The 27,319-nt window shown below is 39.3% G+C and overlaps 1 protein-coding gene across 1 annotated transcript in view; it reads left to right on the top strand.

Moving 5' to 3' along the window:
• Window positions 1–27,319, top strand: part of Abca13 (ATP binding cassette subfamily A member 13) — a 437,491-nt gene that overhangs the window by 320,227 nt on the left and 89,945 nt on the right. Inside the window, exons 49-55 of the mRNA XM_031342061.1 lie at window positions 4,162–4,216; window positions 5,588–5,765; window positions 8,326–8,441; window positions 14,908–15,064; window positions 18,268–18,521; window positions 21,907–22,102; window positions 24,952–25,061. Coding sequence (XP_031197921.1) covers window positions 4,162–4,216; window positions 5,588–5,765; window positions 8,326–8,441; window positions 14,908–15,064; window positions 18,268–18,521; window positions 21,907–22,102; window positions 24,952–25,061 — 1,066 coding nt within the window. The remainder of the gene's footprint in view (window positions 1–4,161; window positions 4,217–5,587; window positions 5,766–8,325; window positions 8,442–14,907; window positions 15,065–18,267; window positions 18,522–21,906; window positions 22,103–24,951; window positions 25,062–27,319) is intronic.

Below are 27,319 nucleotides of genomic sequence, written 5' to 3'. Positions count from 1 at the left end.
TGAATCCTGGTGGATTTGTCATCTAATTTGGGAGACACTAGTAGCTACATCATGTCCTCTCGCTATCTCTGTCCCCTCTCCTGCCAATTCTCTCTTCCCCTTCAACCTAGAAATCTCACCTACTCGCCCAGTGATTGGCTCCTTTATTAATTAGGGGATGGTTCATAAGAAGTCACCTGGGCATGTGACTCATTCCTCAGTCCAGACAACCCCTTCTGGGAAAGCAGAATTAACATGAAAATACAACAGCACCAGGGTCATCCACAACAGCAAGCATAACAGAGTATCACTAATAGTGTCAGGGATTGATGCTTGCTCATTGGGATGGGTCTCAAGTTGGGCTGGTCATTGCTTGGTCCTTCCCTCCATCTCTGCTCCATCTCTAGTGCCTGCATTTCTTGTAGACAGGATAAATTTTGGGTTGAAAGTTTTGTGGGTGGGTTGGTGTTTCTATCACTGCACTGGGCTTCAGGAGGTTGGCTATAGGAGGTTGCCTCTTCACTTTCTAGATCCCCAATGTTGTGAGTCACAACTAAGGTCTCTCCCATTGATTCTCGTGTGCCTCCATTATCCCAGGTCTCTGTCTCCTCCTGGAGATTCCCGCACCCCCTCACCCCTGTCAGTTGCAGATTTCCATTAATTTTTATGGTCATCTAGCCATTTTTCTTGTCTTTCCCTGAGGAAGCTTGAATCTCACTTAGAAGGGAGAATAAAATAGTCATAAGAGGCAGATAGAGGGAGAAAACTGGGAGGGAGGAGGGATGGAGAGCAGAATGGGGATTCAGAATCAGCTATGTCTTGATTTGTAAAGAGAAGTTCTCAGTTCTATGGTAAATGCCTAAGGATGGCTACAAATTGAGATAAAGGAAATGATAGCCTGTACTTGTTTATTACACTAACATTTAGTTACTTTAAAAACAGACACATAAAAATATATTATGCTTATCTATGGGGTACCACATGATGCTTCAGTACATGTACACTTGCGTGATAATTAGACTAAGTAAAACAAGAGTCTCCTCATACATCTTGCATTACTAGTGAAGGCATTAGAGATCTGTGCTCTAGCTTTTGGAGGTATTATGGGTGCACTAGGCTCTTGAGTGCAGTCTAAGTCCAACTTTTCCAGGATATTAAGATCTCTTGTAGAACCATGTGGAGCTACTGTATAAATATATATAAATCATATAACTCTAAAGCCATTATCAAATGCAAATTTGTGTCTCATAGTTATTTCAGTGTGATTCTCTGGAAGGAAGAGAGGATCCCAGTCCCAGCAGTGATTTGTGGCCACTCCATTAATTTGTACTTCTAAGGTCTAGGAATAGGCAGCATCAAAGGAGGTTTGCTAATGTCCCTGTGCAAAGGAGGGAAGGAAGGGCAGGGTATTATCTTCTAGGGGGTAGAGTAGTGGGGGCTGTTTTCTGGAGCTTATTGCACATATATCAGCTGCTCTTCTGCTGCCTTGTAAAGGTTTGGTGGTCTATGCATGATGTTAAGACTATTTTATGCCACAATTGTTGTATAGATGCTCAATTTTCAGTGCTATTGTACCTTGGTGGGGGTCTGTTTAAGAGAATCATAGACATTAGCTCTTACAGTAAGTTGAAAATGTTATAATGGAAAAATTCATATGACACAAATAATAGACTAAAGATAGCAAGGTTGTGATCCCAAGTTATGGAGGGTGGGTCATTGTCCAGTGACTAGGATCTGCTGTTCAAAGTGCTTGCTGCCCAGGATGACCAGAGTATGATACCAAATGTCCATATCCAGCAAAGGATTAAAATTCAATTTTGAAGTGTGATTTCCACAAAGCACATTTTATTTCTGCAGAAGTGTAGAGTTGAAAATTCATAAAACTACTGTAAGTCAGGGACAGTCTTTATTCAATTTTTATTCATCTGTTTTACTTCACTAAAGCATGACGATGTAATAATGATTTCAAAAAAAAAAAAGAAATTAATATCTGAATAGGAGTAAGATGGAATGAGATGTCAATGGGGCCTGGTCCAGGAAGTTGAAGGCAAAGTTAAAATGCATCAGGGTCAAGGAAAATGATACTAATATCATTTTTCAAATGAAATCAGTGGATGAATTTTATACTTTATGATAAAAATGAACCTGTGTGGAGGTAAAGGACATGGTTGTTCTGTTTTTTCTACCCCTCTCTCTTTCACACATGCCCTCTTTCTTTCTCTTTCTTTTTTTTCAAGACAGGGTTTCTCCTTTCTTTCTTTCTTCCTTCCTTTCTTTCTTTCTTTCTTTCTTTCTTTCTTTCTTTCTTTCTTTCTTTCTTTCTTTCCTTCCTTCCTTTCTTCCTCTCTCTCTCTCTCTCTCTCTCTCTCTTTCTCTTTCTTCCTTTCTTTCTTCCGACAAATACTTTCTAGCTTATTGTGGTTGACATATATACTGAGCTTGGGTACAGGCAGGCTTAGAGATGATGTGAGTTTAAAGTTACCAAGACAAGGTGCTAGTGAACATGAACACCATCATGCTGTGTCAGGGGGCAATGTGGAAGTAGGAGAACTTGGAAACTTAACAAATGTGGCAAAGAAAAATGAGGAGAGGACAGGACCTCAACTTGGCTCCTGGGTGACTAGGATAATAGAATCCCACAAGCTAATGATGGGCTTAGCTTTGGAGGTCACAAACATGCAGGCTACAGGTGACAGGGTGTGTGCAGAATATATTCAACTATATGTGGGTTGTGATCCAGGTGGTCTGAGGAGGTAGGTTGCAGAGAACACAGGGGAGAATTGTGGCCAAATGTACAAGAGGAGAAACATCTATTTATTTAGAGGTTCTAGTTTGTCTTCTATTGCTATAATAAAGAACATGAAAAAAAAAAAGTAAAACAACTTGAGGTGAGGAACAGGTTTATTTCGTTTATACCTGTAGATGAAATTCCATCACTGAGGGAAGCCAGGGCAGGAGCTTATACAGGAACAATGGAGGAATGCTGCTTTCTGACTTTCTCACTGGTTCATGCACAGCTAACTATCTTGAACATCCCAGAGCTCCCACACAGTGGGCTGGGCCTTCCTCTATCAATTAGGAATCAGGCCAATCTGATTTAATTTTCTCAATTAAGATTTGCTCTTCCCAGGTGGGTCTACTTTGTGTCAAGTTAACAAGATCAACTAGTCAATTTACTGAATGTGCTGGTTTCACACAAAACCTAACTCTAGAATTTCTGGAAGTTAATCTGTAGGGCAAACTATAATAAGACAGAAATAAACATTGGCCTTTGTGTTTTTTCAAATTCTGGAAAAGGAGGAAATAGGACAAGATGTTGAAATAAGTGATGCTATCAATAATCATTTTCAGTTATACCCAGTAAGTCCAAAGGGTGTGTTCCTTAACAAGATCACACTTATGCCAGGTATCAGCTGCGTTGTTGCAAGGGTCCTGGGGGCCTCCATGCTCTGGCTGCCTAGTTATGAGTTTTAGGAGTTGCCATGACCTTTTTAGATTGAATTACTTATGGGAACCATTCAACAGAGAGCTATAAATGAGGTTAGGGAAGAGCCTGTGGAGTTAAACATGATACCTCCTGTTGTTCAGCAGCCAGAAGAGTAGGTAAGCTTCAATATCTACGAAGATTAGTTTATTGAATAAAATCACTATTTGTGTAACTGAATTTCTGTCCAACCTTGTCTTCTCCCCCAAAATTGAACTAGAAACAGTACTCTCAACCTCTACTCATGTTTTATTTTGTTTTGAACTTGTCTCTTTGAATCAAATTCTTTTTCCAAGCCATTATAGGCTAAGACTGTTTCTTCTGATATGCAACGATATTTTAGCTACTGGAATATACTTCTATACTTCATCTTGCCCCAAAGTGATGTATATGGGTAGAAATAGGTGTACTAGTTATGGCATTAAGATACTTATGACAATGGACAACTGAATGAGAGACAAAGGAACATGGTGCCTGTGATGGGACATATGTGAAATACATGATAGTTATGTTTGACAAAGCAATAACGACAAAGAGCTCAGCACACACCAGTTTAAAGTCAAGAGCACATTTTTCCCTTTTCATTGATAATAGATTGGGAGTAGACAGAGAAACCAGGAAACATCTCTCAAGTAGCTTGAAGATTAGTCCTCAAAGGGACAGGCCATGAAACTCATGTCTCAATTTGTTGTTCACAGGGATAACACTGTACAGCCACCCATATGGAGGAGCCTTGCTGAACGAAGACAGGATGTAAGTGAATGGAATGATATGGGGGGTATACAGAAGAAAACATCTAAGATGCTGAGTGGCAATTTTGATCCCATTTAAACATTTTCCAGTGGAGATGCAGTCACAGATAGCTTTAAAAGGGGAATGGCAAATGGCTGGGCAGAAAATGGGTGAAGATAATATTCAATTGTGGTTTTCATAAAAGAAATAGTTTTTCATAAAAAGAATTGTTCCTGTAGCCTCTGGAGAGCATACATTCCAGGAGGACTATTCATGTTAATAACATAAATGTGATACTCATGTAGGTAAACATGCAGAGCCTCTCTGACCAATTCTTATGCATGATCTAACTCACAGTCCACAAGAAGTGCAGGTGGAGGTGGGTGGTATTGTTGCTGCAGTGCATTTGGGTCCATATTTAAGTGTCAGGAGTCAGCACCTTACTACTAAGTACATTGTTTCTACCCTCATTCTCTCTCCCATCTCCATTCTGTTCCATATAGATGACAATCATTTAGTTAAAAAATCAATGATAAAAATATTATTTACATAATCATCTGGCCTGCCAAATGGAGACCATATATCTTGATGAGTATACTTTCTTTAAATAAGCAATGAAATAGCAAAGGTGAGCTGCAGTTTATCTTGTTACGTCTACTGTTGGAGAGTTCTACCTCCAACAGTCTCTGACATGTGGCCTCAGCTCTGGGGCAGGCTAGATGATGACTGTTATAAAACAAGGTGTGATAGGTGGCATGCATAGCCTAATGGGTTCTGTGTGGTGAGACCATTCATTCTGTCAGATAGCTTAAAGACTGCTTGTATCCACCTGTTCCCAGAGATAGACCAAATGGTCAGTGGCAGTGCTGGATTCTACTAAAGGTTCTCCAGCTTCACCTGTCAGAGAGACTGCATGGTATGATCATCATGTTATGTGGCCATTTAGAAAGCATTTGGTTTTCCCAATGCCTAATACTGGACATGAGCCAGTGAGGCAAGCAGCTCTACAAATGCTGCCCCTCCTTGTTGAGTTCTGCTGCACAGCAAATGGGTTTTAGTGTTGGAAAGGGCCCCAGGAGCTGTATGTTGCTCTGCAGAGGTTTACTGTTTAACTGAGAGTCAGACTACATGATCAAGAGTAGGGTCAGACTGGAAGATGCTGAAATGCTCTTCAGCTTCATGGCTGTATATTCTATTCTCGGTTGTGTTTTCTATAAGCTCTGAAGAATAACCCACATCTTCAAAGGACTTGAGGGGACTGAATGAAGGAGGGAATGCACACATTGTTGGCAGTGTGCCTGGCCTTCCTTCTTGCCAAGTGTTAATAATATAAGGAAGTTCTGGTTTCTTCTATGATATCTGATGAGCTGTTACATTATCCTCTGTCTACAGCCTGGAGAGCATTCGCCAGTGTGGTGTTGCCCTCTGCATCGTCCTGGGATTCTCCATCTTGTCAGCATCAATTGGTAGCTCTGTGGTGAAGGACAGAGTGACTGGAGCTAAAAGGCTGCAACATATAAGTGGCCTTGGACACAGGACATATTGGCTAATTAACTTTCTGTATGACATGGTAAGATTTGTGAATATGGTTCTTATATGAATAGAGTAGTTGAAGGGTCTAAGCTACACTGGGGAGTCTACAAGGAAACACTCATTCTGTTGGCTAAGAGCACCTAACAGTTTGTCTTTACCAGGTATCATTAGATATTCAGGATTGCTTTATGAAGGCAATACTCAGGAATCATGGGCTGGAGTTCTCTGGAATCTAGGATCCCTAGTTTTTTATTAGGCAAGAAATGAGTGAATAACAGCTTTCACTATTCCCTTTCAATGGGCTGGAATGTAGGATGGTAAAAACTATTAGAAATGACCTCTCATCTGTATCCCTAACCTCTGCCCTCACTGTCAGTACCTCCCTGTTGTAGTAGCAGATATGAGAGTTTCCTACAGTCTTGAAATCATTAGACTTTGATTTCTATTGTTTCCAGGACAATACCAAGTCCATGTTGAGTTGCTGCGTAGAGCTTAGGCCAGGTATTTCAGTGCATATACTCTGATTTAGATTTAGTGCTCTTGCACAACCCCGACTCCTGCCATCACTACAGAGTAGAGCTGGCAGTTTTGTACAAAGGAAATATCTGTGCATTCATGCCCACATGGAGATGATGCATTCTATGATGTGGAAAATCCTATGTGAGCAGAAGGCTGGGCAGGCCTGTATCTCCCCGAGAGCCTCCCACTCATCAGCTTCTGACCATCTGTGCTATTTTACACAGATCTGATGTGTTAGGAAGCACATCTTAAGCAATATTTACTCCTTTTAATAGACTTAGAACTCCACTATTTGGTTTGCTTTTGATCCTGTAATCTAGATGCTTTAAATCATATAGATTATCTGAGTCATACCAGAGATACTTTAACATTCAGGAGTCTGTTATATGAGGCTCCAAGTGTATCTTCATCCAGCACTAAAGATGACTCATAAATCTCAAGACTGAGAAGAGCTGGTCTGCTGAGGCTTTCTCTTTGTTAACCCATGCCTCTTCATTGGGAGGCAATGGCTCCTCCAGAATGATGCTTCTAGTTGGACAGAACCACACTTCAGTACCTCCCACTCAGCTATGTCCCTACTACTTACTACATAGAGTCTTAGGGCTGTGTTCCACAGCATTTTCCAGCTGGTGATCCCAGGAAATGGGAAGAATATCACAAGAATAAGTAGGAGCACAAAGAGTAACACACCTTGACAAAACAGACAAAGCAAATCCTAAGGACCCTGAGATTTCCTCTCTTCTCTGTGCTTTATTATGTCCTTATTCTGTATCCTGAATGGGGCCTTTCTTCACTCTGTGATGGGTGGACTTGGGGCTTAAGGGCTGGAAGAAATTTTTGATATTTGGCTGACTCTTTCCCTTCACTTTTACTCAGTTATTTCATATTTCTGTTCAATGTCTCAATCAATGAGTATTGTTGAGGATCTGTTCTAGGTCAGAGTGTGTATAAGATTGCTGATGACTAAGCATGTGTATCTCCCAGCATTCAGTGTTTAAACTTATTCTGCAGTGTGATAGTTCCAGGAATTGGAATCCTTGGGAAAATGACTAGATCAAGAGGATGTAGCCTTAATGAATAGATTAGTATCTGTATAATGAGGATCTCAGAGAACTCTCTTCCCCTTTCTACCACATGGCAAAATGATTAAAAAAAATATGCACCAGCTCTAAATTGAAAAGTAAGATGCTCACTGTATACTAATCTCTGTTACTGTCCTGGTCTTAGATCTCTCAACCTCTAGAGCTGTGAGCCATAGATCCCTATTGTTTGTAAGCCAACCAGCCTATGTTTTTGATTTACCCACTCAATGGACTGAATGTTGGTCCTAAATATATGATTGAGTTGGAGTAGATCTGTCTTCTAATAGAGCTCACATTCTTATTGGAAGAACCAGATGGCAAATACACCAGATATAACTGATTCATGACTAAGTCATTTGTGAGAGTGGAAGAGGATAATGGCATAAAGGTAAGCTTTAATTCAGGAGGTTAGAGTAATAGGTTATATTTTAGCAGAGATCTAAAGAGCAAAAAGGACTTAGCCACATGGGTTAGTCGGAAGAAGTATTCTGTAGTCAGCAACCCCACAGAAGCAATAGCTGGGTTTAGGGCTGTCCAAGGGAGGCCTGGGGTTCCTCTTTGTTACCTGAGCTACAGAGTCATTGAAAGAAAAGCTGTGGGGAAAGCAGAGCAGGGAAGATAACCCCATCCCCATATGTATTTGTGTGTGTGTGTGTGTGTGTGTGTGTGTACTTGTATCTGGTACAGTTCCTTGGCCCTTCCCAAGGGAGACAGACATACGTGGCTCTGGTAGGTTATTCACGTCTGTGTTCCCCTAAAGGACACCTTTCCTGACACCAACACAGTCACATTCTGAAGATCTGGGTGTTCAGCACATCTGTGTTTGGAGGAACACAACCAAGCCCATCACAATGACTCAGCACAATGGCCTCTAAACATCTTTGAGTATGCAAAACAGGAGCTAGGTTTAAGTTGAAATTGAATGGAAACTGCAGAGTAAGTAGAGCACGATTAATGCTCCCATCTAATATGGCATGTCCCCTTTTGTTTTTCCAGCTCTTTTACTTGGTTTCCGTCTGCCTGTGTGTAGCCATTATAGGCGCCTTCCAGTTAACAGCTTTCACATTTCGGGAGAACTTGGCGGCCACAGCCCTCCTGCTAGCACTTTTCGGGTATGTGATGAGAAACACGGCTGCAGAATTATGGTTTGTTTTCTGAGAAGGAAAACCCTCAGGATGGCTTTGAACCTGCTGTCTGCTTCATGATTTTCTCTCTTCTCAAGCAATTATGTTACTCCTACCACGGCTGCTGAGCAAACAAGCTTGAACAAGATGATGAATGCCCTGTAGAGGAGGGGAAGGTTGACAAGGTCGTAATGAAGATGGCATTGGTCCTGCCTCAGAAAGGCCCTCAAGCTGTTTGACAAACTTGTGCAGTGGGAAATGGATTCTCTGTTATTCTCACTTTGACATTAATCGTGGGCTCAAATACATAATCCAGTTAGCTCAGAAACTGCATTTGTGGAGATTCTCTTGTGAAGCTATCTGGCATATTTTTTCCTCTCCTATAATATTAGTAGCTTGGAAGTATTTTGTGTGACTTCTATCACTTTTTTCCTCAGAGGAAAAATAGTAAAAGTGGACAAGTTATTGCAGAAATCCTCATTTATATACTTTGGGTCTTTGCAACTGCTTCCCAAATGGTACTTGCCTGGTGGAGAAAATTAATTAATGTACTTAGGATTTAAAACAAAAACAAAAACAAAAACAAACCCTCCCCCCATTTAAGCCAAAGGCTCTAACTAAAATGAAATTTACATATTTTGCTTTCATTCTAGTGATTCAGAATTACTCAAAATATCTAACTAGAGGACAATGTTTTGCCTAAACAATTGTGTGTCTGTCATCAGATGAATGGATAGACAGATATGAGTCAATGGATGGAAAGTACAGAAAGGTGCAAGGCAAGCAGTTCTTGCAGGAATATTGATATGCCACTTACTCTGTGGCCTTGTTAATATGAATTCCCATATAAACTGCTTCTTTCCTGTAAAATGTCAAATTTGTTGCTAAAAGTTAAATGAGATAATTGCTGTCAACATCAGGGACAACTGGCAGAGTCATTACATTAATTTTAGCCACTATTGTTACTTATAGAATTATCTTTTTCTGTAGAGATCATCATGTGCTCACTAAAATAATGGTTGTGGAACATGATGCTATACTCAATTTGAAAGTTATAATCTCATATATAAAGGACTGTATGTTTGTACCATGATCTTATTACCTTATTTCAGCTTATTAATCTCATTTACTAGGAGAGTGTTCTTGTGTTTCATTGTAGCATGGGTAAAATAGGCCTTGCTATAAAATTATGTTTGAATTTTAGAGGGCCAGACTTCAAAAATGATGACAAAATTTGAATGAAGTTAAATGGTTCAAAACTTAATCATATGTAATGTGTTTTTAGAAAATGTTTAACTTGATTACATTGTGCTAGAAAATTCTATGTTCACAACTAAACATTTTGAGGGATTTCTGGAGAACCATAGGTCTATAGCTACATAGTCATGATTTCCCAAGGGTAATAAACATCCTTATTGTTGTATTGCTGTGAAGAGATACCAGTACCGGGGCAAATTATAAACTAAAGCTATGTTAGGCATGGCAGCCCATGCCTTTTATCCTAGCCTTGGGAGGTAGAGGCAGGGGGATCTTCTTTGTGTGTTTGAGACTAGTTTGGTTTACATACTGAGTTTCAGGACAGTCATGACTATGTAGAGAGACTCTATCTAAAAAATGAATGAATGAAAAAAATGAATAAATAAATAAACAAAATGTAAAGATGAAAAATAGACCATTTAATTGGGGGCTTGGTTATGGTTTTAGAGGGTTAATTCATTATCATCATGGCAGGGAGTGTGGCAGCAGACAAGTGAGCATAGTGCTGGAGATGGGCTCTTGAACCCTAGCTTCAAAGACTATCTTGAGTGATACATGTCCTCCAGTGAGGCCATATCTAACTCAACACGGTCATACCTCCCATTCCCTCTTCAACAATTTCATTAACAGGAACCAAGCATTCAAACCTATGTGCCTGCTGAGGACCAGCCTCAGCTTGGAGATGGATTTTGAAGAAGGGGTATTTGGGAGCAATGAAAAGAATGACCCAAAGTCAAATCATGTGTTCAAGCTGATGGCCCATGTTCTTCCTGAGATAGGTTTCCAGATAGCCCTCTGCTTGAGACAGTTCTCTCTTGCAAAAAAAAAAAAAAATCTAAAATCTCTCTGGGTAGTTTATCTCAGCCAAAAGCCCAGTCTTTTATTCACATATCAATTCAATAATTCACTCCAGGTTCCCTTTTAATTATCTCACAAATCACATCCAATGACCTTAGCCCCTTGATTCTTAGAAGATAGCAATTACACATTTTTTTTTAAACATGGCAAATGAATTCAGAGATCTGCCTGTCTTTGTAAGAATAAAAAGTAAACTTACCTGGGTGGGATCCTGTCCTGAGATTACCATTCTGACCATGCCTGGACCTAAATTCATTAGCTCTGTCCCAGGCTGACCTAGAATTCAAAAATCTACCTCCCTTTGTATCTGCCTTCCTTTTTATCTATCTAATAAGCTGGCTCATAGTACAGTATTCCAGAAAGAGAAAGAGTCAAGAGATGCCAATTGTGACATATAATGAGTCCAAAGACTTAAAAGGTTCTTATTTCATCATTGATGTAGAGCTACAGATATAAGTTTGAAACCTGTGATCTCTACTGTAAGACCCCTTAGTCTTAGCAGCTAGTTTCATGCTCCAGGCTGTCTCTGGATGAGGGGAATAGAGTGACTCCTCCTCTTCTTCCTCCTCCTCTTCCTTCTCCTCCACCCCATGCCTTTTCCTCCGTCTAATCCTCATTTCCCTCTTTCTACTCCTCCTCTTCTTCTTCCCAGAACCTGTGAGTATCAGGAAGTCAAGTGCAAACTAAGAAGCCAACACCCAGGAAATGCAAAAACCCAAGGACACTTTAAGACTTGAAATAAATCTATTGATTAACTGGTGTCTGAGAGATAAGGAACCAAGTCTTATGAAAGTTAAAACACAAATGCTCATAATAATCCGACTTTCTACCAAGGAAAATGGGTATTTAAACTCTGACAGGGTAGGTAGCAGGTTAGCATCAAAAAGAGTAAAGTATACTAGAAGTTGAACTCTGGGTCAGTCTGAGCTGCATAAAGAGGCTCTGTCAGATAAGAGAAGGAGAGAAGAGGTAGAAGTGAGACAGAGGGGTAAAGACATAGAGAGAGTGTAGAGACAGAGATAGACATAGAGAGACAGAGAAAGAGACAAAAACAGCGAGATAGAGAGAGAAACATAGAGACAGAGACAGAGAGCCAGGGATAGGGAGGGATAGAGAGACACAGAATGGGAAAGACTCAGAGACAGGTAGACAGAGACAGAAATAGAGGCAGATATACATAGGTTATGGAAGACACATATATAGAAAGAGACAGAGATAGAGACAGTGGAGAGAGAAAAAGTAATGTTGATCATAATGGTACATACATTTAATATTAACACTCAGAACGTTAGAACACAGAGTCAGAAAGATCAGTATGAGACCACATATTAAGACTTTTTCTCAAATATCCCAACAAATTAGAACAAAACAAGAAACTGACACTAAAAATATATGAAATAAAAGACAGACAGCTTATGTTAAAAATGTAAATGTTTAGTGCTGAAGGATTGTGACAATAAGAGCATGGACTCCTGTTTGTCCCCCAGGGAAATTCACACAGCAGAAGGAAGGGGCAGTTGTCAGGAGAATACGATATGTTCTCGTAAATTCCAAAATACCTGCAAACTGTATTCTGACCTCCAGTGAATTATACAATCATTAAACTGATGAGTTGTATTTTAATAAAAGAGTAGAGAATGGTTAAAAGCCACAGTAGGTTTCATATAAAGTAAATTATGCTCTATAAGTCAACTTAAACTTTCCCTTAACATTTAGAAAAGGCGGGGGTGGGGGCTGGATCTGCCAGTATGTTAATTTCAACCAAGTGTTTGAAAGGGAAATAATGAAAATGCAGCTTTAAAAAAATCATGGAATCATTGCTCGTGGAAAATCAGCTCAAAGATTCATTAATTCAGGAAAGGAAATCTCCAGGGGTGTCATTTAAGACTATGTCTTAGTCTCTGAATCTTTTTTCTTAAGACAATGCTTTGATCTACTTGTCAGATACTTGAAGGACATAACCCAGTATGAAGACCTTATACAAAGACTCTATTCATTCCCCAGTGGAGTAGAGACCATGGAAAATATGGTAATTAATTGCTCAAGTATAGCTCAGGGTGTCCAGGTTGACAGTGGGAGGGGAAGGCGTTGAGAGACCACAATACGAACATGGAGATGCTAATCAAAACAGATGAGCATCTGTTTTGTGCCATTCCAGCCAACCCCATCAGATACTCCATGAGGGGTTCCACACACTCCCCCGGGTTCCTCTGGCTCCCACATTTTGAAGTTTAACAGAGAGAGAGAGAGCATGCATGCATGAGAGAGAGAGAGGGAGAGGGAGAGGGAGAGGGAGAGGGAGAGAGAGAGAGAGAGAGAGGTAGAGAGAGAGAGAGAGAGAGAGAGATAGAGAGAGAGAGAGAGAGAGAGAGAGAGAGAGAGAGAGAGAGAGAGAGAGAGAGAGAGAGAGAGAGAGAGAGAGAGAGAGAGAGAGAGAGATATGCCTGGATGCCAAGGAACAAAGAAAGGCTGGGTCTCCTGTAGTTCTGTTTAAGTATACTAGGATCGTTATCTTAACCTATTAATGATACACCTGTATAAAATAAAAATAATTTTTGTTAGTTTCAGAAATTTGATGAACTAATAGTTTTAACACCACACACATACACACACACACACACACACACACACACACACACTTTCTTACTCTAAAAATTAATTTGATAGAAATTAAAAACAGGCCTAAAATTTGACATGAAAGCTTCTACTATTGCTTATATGTGTTTCAGTCGTAGGAATAATTTGTCTTCTTCCTCCTCATTTGTTGCCTTCATTTTGTCCTCTTCATGGACTAGGATGCCCTTGAACTGTCTATCCTCCTTTCTTACTGCCTGAACTCTGGAATTATAGATGTGTGTCACCATGCCTATTTCTCAGTTGCTGAAGGCAACCTTACATGATGAAGGATAACAGTTGAGTTCTGCCCTAGAAAGGACAGCAGGAAGTGTATGTAGCATTAGGAATGGGATTTGATTCTTCCTGATAATACTTTATTTAGGAAAGGACTCAGTAGTCAGTTGTGGCTCATCTCTTTGGCAGTTATTTTCATTTTACTTAATTATTTTATATAGCAATTATTTCAGAAAATTGCTTTGAAGCACTTGTCTCCAACACATTCTTCAGTCGTTATGAACCAGAGTACTACTGACTGCAGTTTCTGAGATACTATATGGCTTTGTACCTCATACCCCACACATTTTCTCAAGTAGAAGAATTTATCTTTTAACACATGGGTGTTCTCTAACCGATTATAAATGACCAAATGCTATCTCAAGGCTCTAAAATCTGCCACATGGTTTTAGAAGCTTATAATTTTCAGAAAAAGTTAATGTGTTAGGGAATACTCAGACTTTTAAAAGGTACTCGAATATCTCAAGTTAAACAGTCACCACAGGAAATATTGACAGGTCTTGTTTGGGTATGGAGGGTACATGTTTGGGCTCAGAATAGATGAGTCTTTTCCAAAAGCCTATGCTTTTGAGTAGGTATCTTCTCTGCTTGTGCTTGGAAATGTTGTTCCAAGTACAAGAATCCTTCGATGAGGTACATTAAGTTGACTGCATTTTACTTTCACAAAAGAAAGCTGAGGGAACTTGACCTTGGATGGAAGGCTGGTTCTAGGCAGTAAAACAGGAAAGATGGAAGCCGAGGTTTGGTTGTGGGGGTGTTGGAGTAGCTTCTGGGATCTTGTGACCACTGATAAGGCTCAATATTTAGCAGTGCTCCTTGCTACCCAGCCTTGGACCCACTCAGATGCAGCTTCATGACCAGCTTTACCTACAGACCTGTAGCAGAGGATTAATCAAGGTGTCAACCTGATTATGGATACTCTGACTGAGAGTGACAGATGCTAATGTTATCTTCCAGGTGGTTGGGCCATGGGAGGAGGATAGGGGACATAGTAGAAGTGACAACACAGTCCCTAGAATGAATGAGATTGTAGAAGTGAAGCGTTCATGGCTTATGCTTATGTCCTTTGTGAAAAAGAGCTCTGACTATTGTTATATTCTTGGAATATCCCAATTCCCATTATAATCAGTGGGCATCATTCCTGCAATAGGCTTGAAATGCATAGGATGCCATACTAGGAGAAGTGGACAAAGTTCAGTGGAAATCCCAGACCTCATGATATTTTGCTTTTACCTTGCAGGATCGTTGCAGGCCCCAGAAAAAGTATTTTTTTTAGACTAATATATATATATATATATATATATTATTGTATAATATATATATATGTATGAGGAAAACTCACCATTCTAATATAATTGCATTTGTACTTCAGTTGTGATACAAAGAAATGTTTCAGGAAAGTAAAAATAATTTTCCTTCTGTTTTTTAGATATGCCATGATTCCATGGATGTATCTGATATCCAGAATCTTTTCCAGTTCAGATGTGGCCTTCATCTCCTACATCTCCTTGAACTTCATCTTTGGCTTGTGCACCATGTTGATGACCACCATGCCCCGGCTCTTGGCCATCATTTCCAAAGCTCAGGTGATTCAATGCCAGTGGCTCATTTCCAAAGGTGCAAGAGACAGGAGAGTGCAGATGTCCACTATTGAACTCTGTTACCACTGTGACAAAAAAGCTGACTCATACAATGTAAAGGGAGAAGGATTTATTTTGGCTCACAGTTAAGAGGACTTTCACTTTTAATTAGGGCCTGGCAAGACCATGTGTAGGAGGAGGATGTTCACCTCCTAGTGAGTGCAAGGAAGAGCCTAGGAACTAGGTATACTTTTCAGAGGTCTGCTTTCAGTGTTCTCTCTCTACTCAGAGTCTTCATGCTCAAGTTTACAGAATTGTTGAAAATAGTGCCATCATCTGGGAACCAAGCCTTTAGGGAGAGTGATTGATTGCAAACATTTCTGCGATGTTTTAAGGGCTGCTGCATGAGTCAGAGCAGTCCCACAAAGGGATTCACTGTTTCATTCCCAAAGTCCTTCTCAGGGATCCTCAGATGTTGACTTATTGGTGGCAGAGGAAAGACCACAGTAAAGTATGTCTTGCCAAAGTGCCACTGTATCCTGGCATAAAATCTTAAGTAAGCTGGGCCACAGCCTTGTCCATACTCACATGATGATATGCCTGAAGAATCATGTCTGAAACTCCTTTGTCTTCCCTTGGATGTGTGTAACTTAATACAGAGTCTTTCCACGTATTAGAAGAAAAACGATGCCCTGGGCATGGGCTGTTCAACAGGGAGTGGTTTTCCCTGTGAGTGAAAGGCCTAGCAGGCATTAGGGTCCGCTGAAATCCCTTCTGTAGACACATCCCATTGATTCCCTCTACATTGGCTTCTTAATGAAACTGTCTTCACTATTGTCTTCTGCTTTAAAGCATCTGCCAGTCACTCATCATGGCTAGTATAATTTGTGAAAATAGGCTTCAGCCTTTGCCCTTTTATATTTATGTCCATTCTTTTTCTGATTTTTATTCTCACCTCTGGGTGCATTACATTCCTAAGACTCTTTATGTTCTCATACTATCTTATGGCTCAGTAGTCCTCAGGTGTCTGAGCCACAGTCTGACATTTTAACTTGGGAGGCCTATAGTGCTCCCAGTCGAAGGATATGCTGATATTCCCATTTCCAGTGATAGAGGGACTGAGGCCTGCTCCATCGGGACAGTATCACTCCTTATGGCTGGGCTCCAGACTTGATACACTCTTGAATGATGGCCAATATTATCTCTTATTATTGTGCTTCATGTTTGTGTAGAAGCAATGAAGTATGTAAATATCCATTTTGCATTCAATGAGGGAATGATCTATTTCAGTGATTTTTTTTTTTACAGATTGAGTTTGACACTAATCTGTATTAATATTCTGAGCCTTAAAATAGACAGCTTGCCGAACAATTGATTGGCTTTAACTTGAGGAGAATATTGAAATCAGCAGAAGAGACATAGAGGCTTTGCTCTACCCTATCGATTTCTAATGTGACATGGTTTATTGAAGATGCTGTAAACTGTGGTGAGGAGGAAAGTAGATTCAATACAGATACAGCTGGGAGAAACCCAAAGCCAGGTCAGCTCTGTGAGAGCTAGATAACAGAAGGGAAAGCTAACTCAAAAGGAAGGGACAGGTGAAACCTTGGAACTAAAGAGGAAGCAGCCAGGAATGCTTTCATCCACAGAAGTCTAATCCCATGCTGGATGAAAAGGCTGTGTTATCTGCAGTGATAAACAGCACTGCTCACCTTAAAGATTCAACAGGCAATGGATATTTCCTGGAAGAAAATTATTCAAGTCACTCAGCATTTAGGAATGGAGGACATTTGACTGAATTTGCTTTAATCTTCTCTTTCCCTTGCTCCTTGTCTTGAGACTGTTTGCTAAAGCCATTTAACAATATTTAAATATTCATTCTAATTGATATCAAGTGTTCATCATCATGTTAGAAAGCATTATGAACTTGTAAAACTAATGAAATGTATCAAGAATGGCAACTGGGCTCTCAGGTCCTAAGCTAGTACAGTCAGTGTTAACCACTGTATATACAAACTGTAGTGCCAATATCATTCTCTTCTTGTTGCCAACATACTGCTAGAAAATGATGTGTATTGAGTTGGGAGGCAAGGCTAGGCACATATCTCTCTCCCACAGATGAAAATTTCTGCTTCAAGTATGAAAATGTTAGAGGGTTTCAGATTATAGTTTCTATTTCGCTATGTATTAATTAATATGCCTTAGTCACCACTCTTCCCAAATCAAACAACTGATTTGCCAATCCATGAGTCAGTTTATATTTATATTAATTCAACATTCACATATTACATAATCTTTGTTAATAGATGTGTAAAAATCAGTGCGGCTTCCTTAAAATGAGTTATAGAAACATTGATGTCACCATATCATGCCATTAACGCTCAGTCCTTATGTTCAAAACTATCTCAGACTATCACTAGTAACAGAAATCCTTTTGGGTGGCATGCTAATTGACACAGGTATAGATCAATGTAGGTTTAGATACAGTTTTTTCTGAGAGTCTTGTTACAAATTCATAGGCAGTTGCCATTTTTTTGTATTGACACAGTTAAAAAGTGAGAGAGATGGTCAGTGGGTCTTTCCGTTCCCATACAGACACTAATTTCATTATAGAGATTCTTCCTTTGGCTTCATACACCCAAAACTACCTTCAAAAGGCCTGGATTTCTAAGCTACTATATTGGGGATAAAAAGTCAACATGTATCTTGGGGATAGTACAGATATTTCACCCATAACATTCTGGCCCTGAGTGCTCAAGACTCATGACTTTCTCAGGTGGAAATCACAGTAGTTCCAAAATATTTTACTTATAGTGGCTCCAATTCTAAAGCATCTAGTCTATAAATTTCATCAGATTCAGATGTGGGTGAAACTCAAAATTATGTTCCATCCTAACTTCTCTCTAGCTGTGAGCTGGTATAATCAAATATATGGACAGGTATAGGACATACATTCCCACTTCAAAAGGGAGAAGAGGAAGGGATTCCGTCAAGCAAAACCTAGTAAGAAACACATAATATATGATCTCAGGAGTAATCCTCTCTGGCTCCATGGCTGTCTGAGAGTGTCTCTGAGTAACCAGGATAGGGAAGACCAGATACGCAATCCCAACCAAAGACAACAGCAATAGAACATTCATTTTATTGGTTTATGTTATAAGGAAAGAATAGCTTTTAATTTCATCTTTTTTCTCCCTTTCACTGTGCAGAATTTGCAGAAAATCTACAATGTCCTCAAGTGGGTTTTTACTATTTTTCCTCAGTTCTGCCTGGGTCAAGGGCTTATAGAACTCTGTTATAATCAGATAAAGTATGATCTGACTCACAACTTTGGCATTGATTCTTATGTGAGTCCCTTTGAGATGAATTTTTTGGGCTGGATCTTCGTGGAGTTGACCTTGCAGGGCACATTTCTTCTCCTCTTGAGGATTCTGTTACATGGAGACCTTCTAAGATGGTCAAGGTATGTACTGAAGGGTTCATGCTTACTGTCTCTGCCTCTTGAGTGAAGAGTGAAGGAAAAGTCCACCTGGGGTTTTTAAGATAAAGAAATGTGCCTGCTTGACACTATGATGCATGGTTGCATGGTTCTAAAAAGTTAAAGACTTATGTTTCCTTTTTCTAGTGCATAAGTATGAGTCACCAACTAAATGGAAAGAATTTGAAAAGATATGGTGCCAACCTTTAAAATAATCATTTCAGTTATTCAGATGTCTCTATTTGTTTTCCACTTTAAATCTGCTCATTTTTCAGTGACTTTGTAACACCAAAAGTGAATTTGGTTGATACCATAAAGTAATTTGTTTCTATAACTAAATGGCATTAATTCCTAGAAGATTTGGGACTCAAGTGCATATACCATATGCCATTGCCAAGTGCAGTCTTTTTATCTTTGTCAAGTGAAGATGCTGAGAATGGTATAGTATGTATAGATATACAGATATACCTGGGTGATTGCACACACACACACACACACACACACACACACACACACACAGAGGTTATTTAAGGTAGTTTTACAAAGATTCTAAAACTTTGTCAGATAAAATTCAGTGGTTAAGAGCACTCCTGCTCTTCCAGTAGACCCTGGTTGATTCTCTCCACCTACACAGTAGATCACAATCATTCGTAACTCTAGTTCTGGAAGATCCGATGCCCTCTTCTGGCCTTTCAGCATACAAGGCACACACATGATGTACAGACATACACGCACACAAAACACCCACTTAGATAAAATAAATAAATAAATAAATACTTAAAAATGCATTTGAAATTTACAAGGAATTGTGTTTTCATGTGCAGGGTCTACACTACTGCTTCTCCCCAACTCTACCACTTAACATATCAATCCTCCCTTTGACTATGGTCCTCTGATTCCTGCTTCAGACAGAGATTCTCCTCCACCATCACCTCTCTAATTATACCTTTATGTTTTCCCGAGACAGTCTCTCAGAGCAGGGATTCTTTATGGCAAATCTATTACCACCTTATTACTGAAGAATCTGTTGCAGATATAAAGCTCCATTCATTTCATGATTTTTTTTTAATACACCAAGGCTGCTAAAGTAGAGAACCATTTTGAATACAAATCCCCAAACTCTTCTGACTTTGGCCATGGTCATTCTGGAATTTGTGAATTTCCCAGAGCTGACTGACTCTGGAGTAGAATTCTGGGCACCTTTTAAATATAATTGCTTCTTTGATAATCTTTAATACTTCAGTCTGTTTAAAACACTCAATGGAGAATCCCTTTGGCAGCTTCCAGGCTTCTCAGTCCTCCAACAGTATCAAAGGAATGTTCTTCAATGAACAAAGTTTTTGCATTACTTTAGAGGATATTAGTTGGGCTCTGCTTTAGAACAATGTCTTTGATACCCACAGCAAATAGTCATCTGTGTTATGTTATATTGATGCAAAGGGCAAGGATCAGAGAAATTATCTACCTTTCTGCTCCCTTATGATTCACTGTCACAGCAATTGTACTCCATTTAATTTATTATTGAAATCTAAATAGAACCCAGTCAGTAATCAGTGCTGAATATGAATAGCCAAGGTTTTCAATAAATCCCTTATAGGGAAAATTATAACATTGCAAGCTAAAAGTCGAAGAATGGGAAGAGCCTGTCCCCTCGTGGAAAGCCCTTTCACCTGAAATGTTTTACCAGCATATGGCTGGGAACTAGTGTGAAACCCACGTCACTGGGCTCCTCTAAGTTGAACTGGCTTCCACCTGCATTTCCCTGCTACCTAAAGATGACAGCTCTCCATTTGGACAGAGCCCTGACCTGACACCAACCCACATAGATGTTTCTGTGTGGTGGGTAGGATGGGATGAGGGTTGCCTCTCTTTACTGCAGTCTGGAGCTTGACTTATGGAAACTCTGATCCCATAAGCAGGTGGAGTTAGAGCAACTATATGGTCCAGATATCAGCTGTGATAAGTTATGAGGGCAACCCTACTGTGTCTACTGGACACACTACCTGGATCTTTCTTCTGTTGCACTGTGATTGTTGAATGGCTGAGTAGAGGTGGAAGATTAGGAAGTTAGTTTGTTTGGATGTTACCCAACAAGTTTTCCCTTGTCCTTCACCCATCAGAGTGAGGAGAAGAGTTGAAGAATGTGGTACCCAATCTCTCCCTGAAGTCCTGAGTTGCTCACTTTAGACAAACAAAAATTTCCAGGCAGTTTTCATTGGGAGAGGATAGGAATTGTGAAGGCAGACCTCTTAAATATCAACAGAAGGACCACCAGATGATGGGCCTTATACAATAAAAACAAATAGTCCTCAAGCCAAAAGGTATTAGTAGATAGAGTTTCATGAAATGAATTAACTTACTAATTGTCTCTTAGATTGTTAAATTGAATACTTCCCATGTTTTCTGTGCCTACCTTACTTTCTACTCCACACAATAAGCCTCTGATTTTTATCTCCTTTGATTCATTTCATATGTCTTCAAATATTATGTAAGTGACATCAGCCCCTTCTTCTTTTATCTGTATTATATATGCAGTGGATTATAGTTTTGTAAAATGGTGATTTCAGACATGGAAAAATTACAAAGAATAAGTCATTGGGCTGACTGAGTACTGGCAGTGAATATTTTCTCTTGGCCAGTAAACTCTTTTGTTTTGAAATAACTTGAGAATTGTAAAAGATATTTTGAAAAATGCTTCCCTCCCTATGAATAGATGATTACTATGGTTTACAACAACGTAGCACATGGAGAATAAGGAAGTATGACATGGACACTGTGCTTGGTTTGTACTGAATCATTAAAATGTAGGCACATTACAGTTTGCTGTAGAAATGAAAATTTACTTGAAATCTAAAAATACCTAGATAAAAATTCTAATTAGGACCTAATAGTCCATATTGAGAGCAAACAGTTAGATATGATTAGATTTTAGATTTATGCTTATTTGGCAAACATCTGTTGAATATTATATATAATATATGCAAAAGCCTTTGTGAAATCTAGTGTCTACTATAAGCTTAGTATTGGTGTACTGGTTTTTTAAACAAAATACCTATGTACACTGATATTTTTATAATAATTTAATCAATATATTTTTTGCACCTATCAAAACATCTGCCATGACTTTATTATTCTCCAGATTAAGAACTGTCTCTAGTGTTGACTTCTCTCTGAGTGTCTGGTAACAGGTGGATATCGTGTGTGGGAAAGTTGACTTCCCTGATAGTCAGGATGATGCAGGTAAGATGCTCTGACAGCAGATGCTGCTAATGTCTGAGGGCTCTGCCTTCTGTCTTCATAAGTGTCACTTGGGCACCATTTCAGAACTGTCCCTGCTGGGAATTAATTAACTCTGCCTTTATCTTCCCAGGGGCTACTCTGTCTTGCAGGACACAGTCAAGCCTGCTAAGGACATAGATGTTGAAAAGGAGCAAATGAGGGTGCTTGAAGGAAAAACTGGAGGAGACATGCTGGTGTTGTGCAACCTCAGTAAAAGTTACAGAAGTGTTTTCAGGGGGAAGACTGCGGCTGTGCATGGCATTAGTCTGGGCATACCACGAGGCGAGGTAACACAGCTGCATGCTCTTTCCTTGTGGACCCATGAACTCTAGTTGTAATTCTATTTGAGCTAGCTTCAGAATATCTGAAATAACAGCAAAAAGCAGCCTCCATGGTCCAGAGACTCCCACAATGTCACAGAGTCAAAGTTGGAGACAGAGTCTCCGCATAGCAAAAATTTTCCAATTGATTCAAATTTTATTTCTTTCATGATTCTTTAAAGTTTATGTAATTGGGGACTTTTAAGAATGGTTTAACTTTTAGAATGACTTTTATTGAGTACAAATATTTTTAAAATTTAGTTAAAGATGCAACAACTCACTTTTTCCATTCTCTTGGCCTACAACTTGCTTTGAGTTCATCTAGAAGAGTGGTTCTCAACCTTTCTAGTGTGTAACCCTTTTATAAAGTTCTTTATGTTATGGTAACCACAAACCATAAAATTATTTCATTACTACTTCGTAACTATAGTTTTATTACTGCTGCAAATCATAATGTAAATATGTGGTATACAGGATGCTGATGTGTGACCTTCAGAAGGGTCACAACCCACAGATTGAGAACTGCTACTCTAGAAGAATGTTATTCTGCAGGGTTAAAAAAATGTACATACCACAGCAGTTCTGGAGAAACCTTTAATCAGAACTGACAGAAGGCGTATAAGCTGACTCTTATTTGGACTCAATATGTAAAGGTAAATCAATCCTGCAAATGATTACCTTTAATTAGCTGTTAGAAATACAGACACACCTGGCACTGAGTGGTTCAGGCCCTGAAGAAACCCAGTGGCTATCTGACTCTCTCATTGTCAGTCACCAGTCATGCTCTCTGGCTAAGTAGATAACCCAGATATGAATACCCTGGGGTACATCTAGGCCTAAAGACCCATCTAAAGCGATCTAGGAATGACCTAGGTTGAAACCATGATTTCTAGACCAACTGGACAAAATATTAAGGATTGTTTTCTAGTTATTGTTTCTATTCATTTTTTTCTAGCTAGCTCTGTAATCTTACCTTATTAAATCTTGAATTAAAATTAAATACATTTAAATCAATATTAATTTCCTCACTATCCAGGGCTGTTTTAAGCAAAATAAATAAATAAATAAATAAATAAATAATAGCAAAAGAAAGAAACAAAACCTTGGAAGTAGGCATGAAGCCTCTTATACTTGAGGTTCCATTTGGACTATTTGTTATAAGTGTTAAAATCAACTGCAGAATCAGCTAAGATCACAGTTGTGTTTCCATTGTCTCTGGCCTCTGATGGCCTACTGCATCAGTAGAAAAAGGTACACTGGGGAAGCTGCCCAGGTCATGTCCAGATGCTAACAAGACAGAAAAGGGAAGAACCAAGTTTCAATATGCTGCAATAGCTTAATATTATTGAGCAAAAAAAATAGTCAACTACACACACCTCCTATGTAATTCCAAGTCCACTGACTACAACTTTAGCACATGGGTCTCTCAGAACTTTCAAGATCCAAGCTGTAGGATGCTCTCTTTTTTAGAATTTTATGAGCAGCACATTTGATTGTCTAGATGGGAAGTACCTTGGAAGAACTTGTGAAGAAAATAAAGATACCTGAGATGTATATTTCTGTCCCTTTAAGAATCAATGAACTGCTTGGAAACTAGAAAATCATAAGGAGATACAGTTTTCCATATCTAGACAAGGGTAAGAAAGTCCTGGAGTGATTATAGCAGTGCAGTACAGCAGGTGCAATAGCAGGAGTATGAAAGATTGTTAACCAGAAAGGCAGGATTAGCCTGGCCTCTGAAGCATAGAGGTGGTCTGCGTAAGAAGATAGGGCATCTTACAACTCTGTGTAGTAGGCCTGATAACAGTGACACAATCTGACAGGTGGAAGGTCTGAATGAGATAGACCCCTACATTGGCTGGGTGGAAGCTTCAGTGATGTGGAAGAAACACGGTGACTGAGGCACATGGTGATTCAGGGTATTGGCAGTGTCTAGAGGCACAGAATGGAAGCAAGTGAAAGGTTGCATGAAGGCAAAATGCAGACGCAGCCATTGTAATATTGAGCAAGCCAGCTGGTGACAGTAGATATTAGCACTCAGACATCAGAAAATGGGTCTGAGAAGATCTGTGGTTCAAGAAAGATGCTCAAGGATATTGTATTAAGAGGTACAAAACAGATACCAGGTCTAGAGAATGGGGTGAGAAAGCCATTTTCACATAGATTTTAAGACAAGATTGAAGAAAGAAATCAGGCAACTGTCGAAGTGTAAAACTGGAGGTTGTTTCCTTAGTTAATATGAGGATTTTCTTAGGCTCTGTATAAGAAGTAGATTTACAACCTCTTCAATGGAGAAATGAAGGCATGTAGCTCCCAGCAAGATCTATCATCCATCTATCTTATCCACCTACTTATTTATCTATCCATCATCTACTCATATATTATCTTCTGTTAATTATCATCTTTGTGTCAATTTTTTCTGCTTATACTTTATTTAATTTTGTTTCCACCCACTTCCCTGTGTGCGTATGTGTATCTATTGTTTACAAACACATATCTCACTTGCTATCTATCTATATAGACATGTCTGTCTGTCTATCTAATCTTGCATAATTGGTATTATTGTTACTTAGTAATTATTCTGTTAAGTTTTATATACCCAAATTTATCTTTTGTTAAATTAATACTGATTTCTCACGTGCAAGTGTCATATTAGCATTCAAAATATAAAATACATTTTACACAATAGCATGGTTTCTCAGTACGCCAACATCACACATCAGAAACTTAGACATACTATCAAAGCAGATGGCATTTCCAATATAACATTTGATTGCACTTCACACTTTGCATCTAACTTTACTTTTTATTCTTAGTGCTTCGGACTCCTTGGGGTTAATGGTGCCGGGAAGAGCACAACATTCAAAATTCTGAATGGCGAAACTCCACCAAGTTCAGGATATGCCATCATCAGGACTCCTCAAGGGTATGAACCAGAATTTGTCATTTGTCTGTTTTCTTCTATACTCATTGTCTGCTTACCATTTCCCCAAAGGAGTAACAAAGTCTCCCAGCATCAGTGGCTGGAGCTCAACCCTTGCAGCCATAACAAGACATTTTCCTCAATCTTAAAATCTGTCAAGGTGCATCATGCTTACCATTTTAATTTAAGCATGCTTAAATAGCTGTGTATTTACATCTAGTTTGTTATCTATGTGTTCATACTAATTCTATGGAGAAAGATGCACCATGTCCATTTAGCAGAACAGCAGTACTAGGTTCTCCCCTATGCCTAACTTAGCTAGCCACAAATTTTTGGCCCAATTAATGGTACATGTTGATTGACATGGGATCTTATTATTGTTTGAACTTCATTCACTATTTGCCTGAAAGATCTTTGTTCTATTGTAAATGATGTTATTAATTTTGGCTATTAATTGAAATAGAAATTATTTGTTTTTGTTGTTATCGATTTTTTTTTTTGAGACAGAATTTCCCTGTGTAGGCTGGCATCGAACTTAGAGATCTGCTTGCCTCTGCCTCCCAAATACTGGGATTAAAGATGTGTACTACTACTTATCAGCTGAAATAAAAATTCTTAATATATGTTCCTGTAGTGAACCTTGTCTAGATTTTGTTTTCAGTATTCTTTTCCAGTTCCTTATGTTTATAATAGTATGTATATAGAAATTTGTAGCTATAGTGGAGTCAGGTTTTGTTCCCCTAATTTATTTGTGACTTTTTGAACCCTGACCAATTCTTCCTTTTTTGAATTCATAAAGTCTTTCCAAAGATTCATCATTTTAATGTATTTAATTTATAAGGAGTTTATATGAGAATCATTTTATAGTAGAAATATAATTTGATTTATTTCCCATCTGGATAGTGTCTCAATTTTTTTCTCAAAAAAATTTTTTTTCTCAAAAAAATTTTTTTCTCTTTGTTATTTAGTCATCAGCATCTCTTCTGTCATACTGGGTCCTTGTATGGCTGAGTATTTGGCCTCAACTGCATTGCAGCAAGGCACATCTCAGTGTATCTCTTCTCAGTGGACTCTGACTGAATCTAGGAACCAAATTAGCACAAGGCAGATCTACAAGAGAATATCATATAAGATTTTTATTGAAAATAGACTTCTCTCTCATCTGATATATCCTGACCAGTTTCCCCTCCTTATACTCCTTATAGCTCTCTTCAACGAACCCTTTCCTCAGATCTACTCCTTCCCCATTTCCTTTCAGAAAAGAGCAGGCCTCCAAGAGACAACAACCAAACATGAAAAAACAAGATACTATAAAGTAAGGCTAAAGCCCTGCTATTGAGGCAGGACAAGGCAACCTAATAGGAGTAAAAGAATCTTAAGATCAGGCAAAAAGAGCCAGAGACATACCTACGCCCACTTTCAGAAGTCTCACAAAACCACCAAGCTAATAGCCATACACACAGAGGACCAGGTATAGACCCTCAAGGCCCTATGTTTGACACTTCAGTCCCTGTGAACCCTGTTTAATTGAATCAGTGGGCCATATTCTTCCAGTGTCTTCCATTCCCTCTGACTCTGACAATCTTTCCTCCCCTTCCTTCACGGGATTCCCCAAGCTCTGAGGGGAGAGACCTGATGGAGATCTCTCCTGGCTGTGGGTCTCTGCCTCTGCTCTCTTTGGTGCCAGAGGAAGTTTCTCTGATAATGAATAGACAAGACACCAATCTACATGTATAGCAGAATATCAGTAGGAATCATTTCATTGACTTTCTTTTGGGTGAGTCATATTTGGCTCTTTTATATGTAAATGGGGATCTTTTGAAAAAATGCAGTCTGAAGAAATGGCATATAGACATTACCTTTTAAATTTGTGAATAAATAATAGGACAGAGGGATCTCTGTCTTAGGAGAGTATGCTCTAGACTTGACACTGAGAGATATGTGAGCTTGTAAAACCCAGTGGACCATCAGGGGTTCAGGCATGGGTATGTTATTTAGTCTATGACTTTTTCTAGTCTTTAGTTCTAGTGCCCTCCCTGGGGATTAAGGGCATTCATTACCTCCCTACCTCCTTACCACTTCCTTCCTTCCTCCCTTCCTTCTTCCCTTCCTTCCTTCCTCCTTCCCTCCTTCCCTTCCTTCCTTCCTTCCTCCCTTCCTCCCTCCCTCCCTCCCTCCCTTCCTCCCTTCCCTCCCTCTCTCTCTTCCCTCCTTCCTTCCTTCCTCCTTCCCTCCCTCCCTCCCTCCTTCCCTCTGTCCCT

This window comes from Mastomys coucha, unplaced genomic scaffold (assembly GCF_008632895.1).
Source record: "Mastomys coucha isolate ucsf_1 unplaced genomic scaffold, UCSF_Mcou_1 pScaffold22, whole genome shotgun sequence".
NCBI classification, from domain to species: Eukaryota; Metazoa; Chordata; class Mammalia; order Rodentia; family Muridae; genus Mastomys; species Mastomys coucha.
Note: the sequence above shows the minus strand (reverse complement) of the source record. Positions and strands in the feature narration are given on the sequence as shown.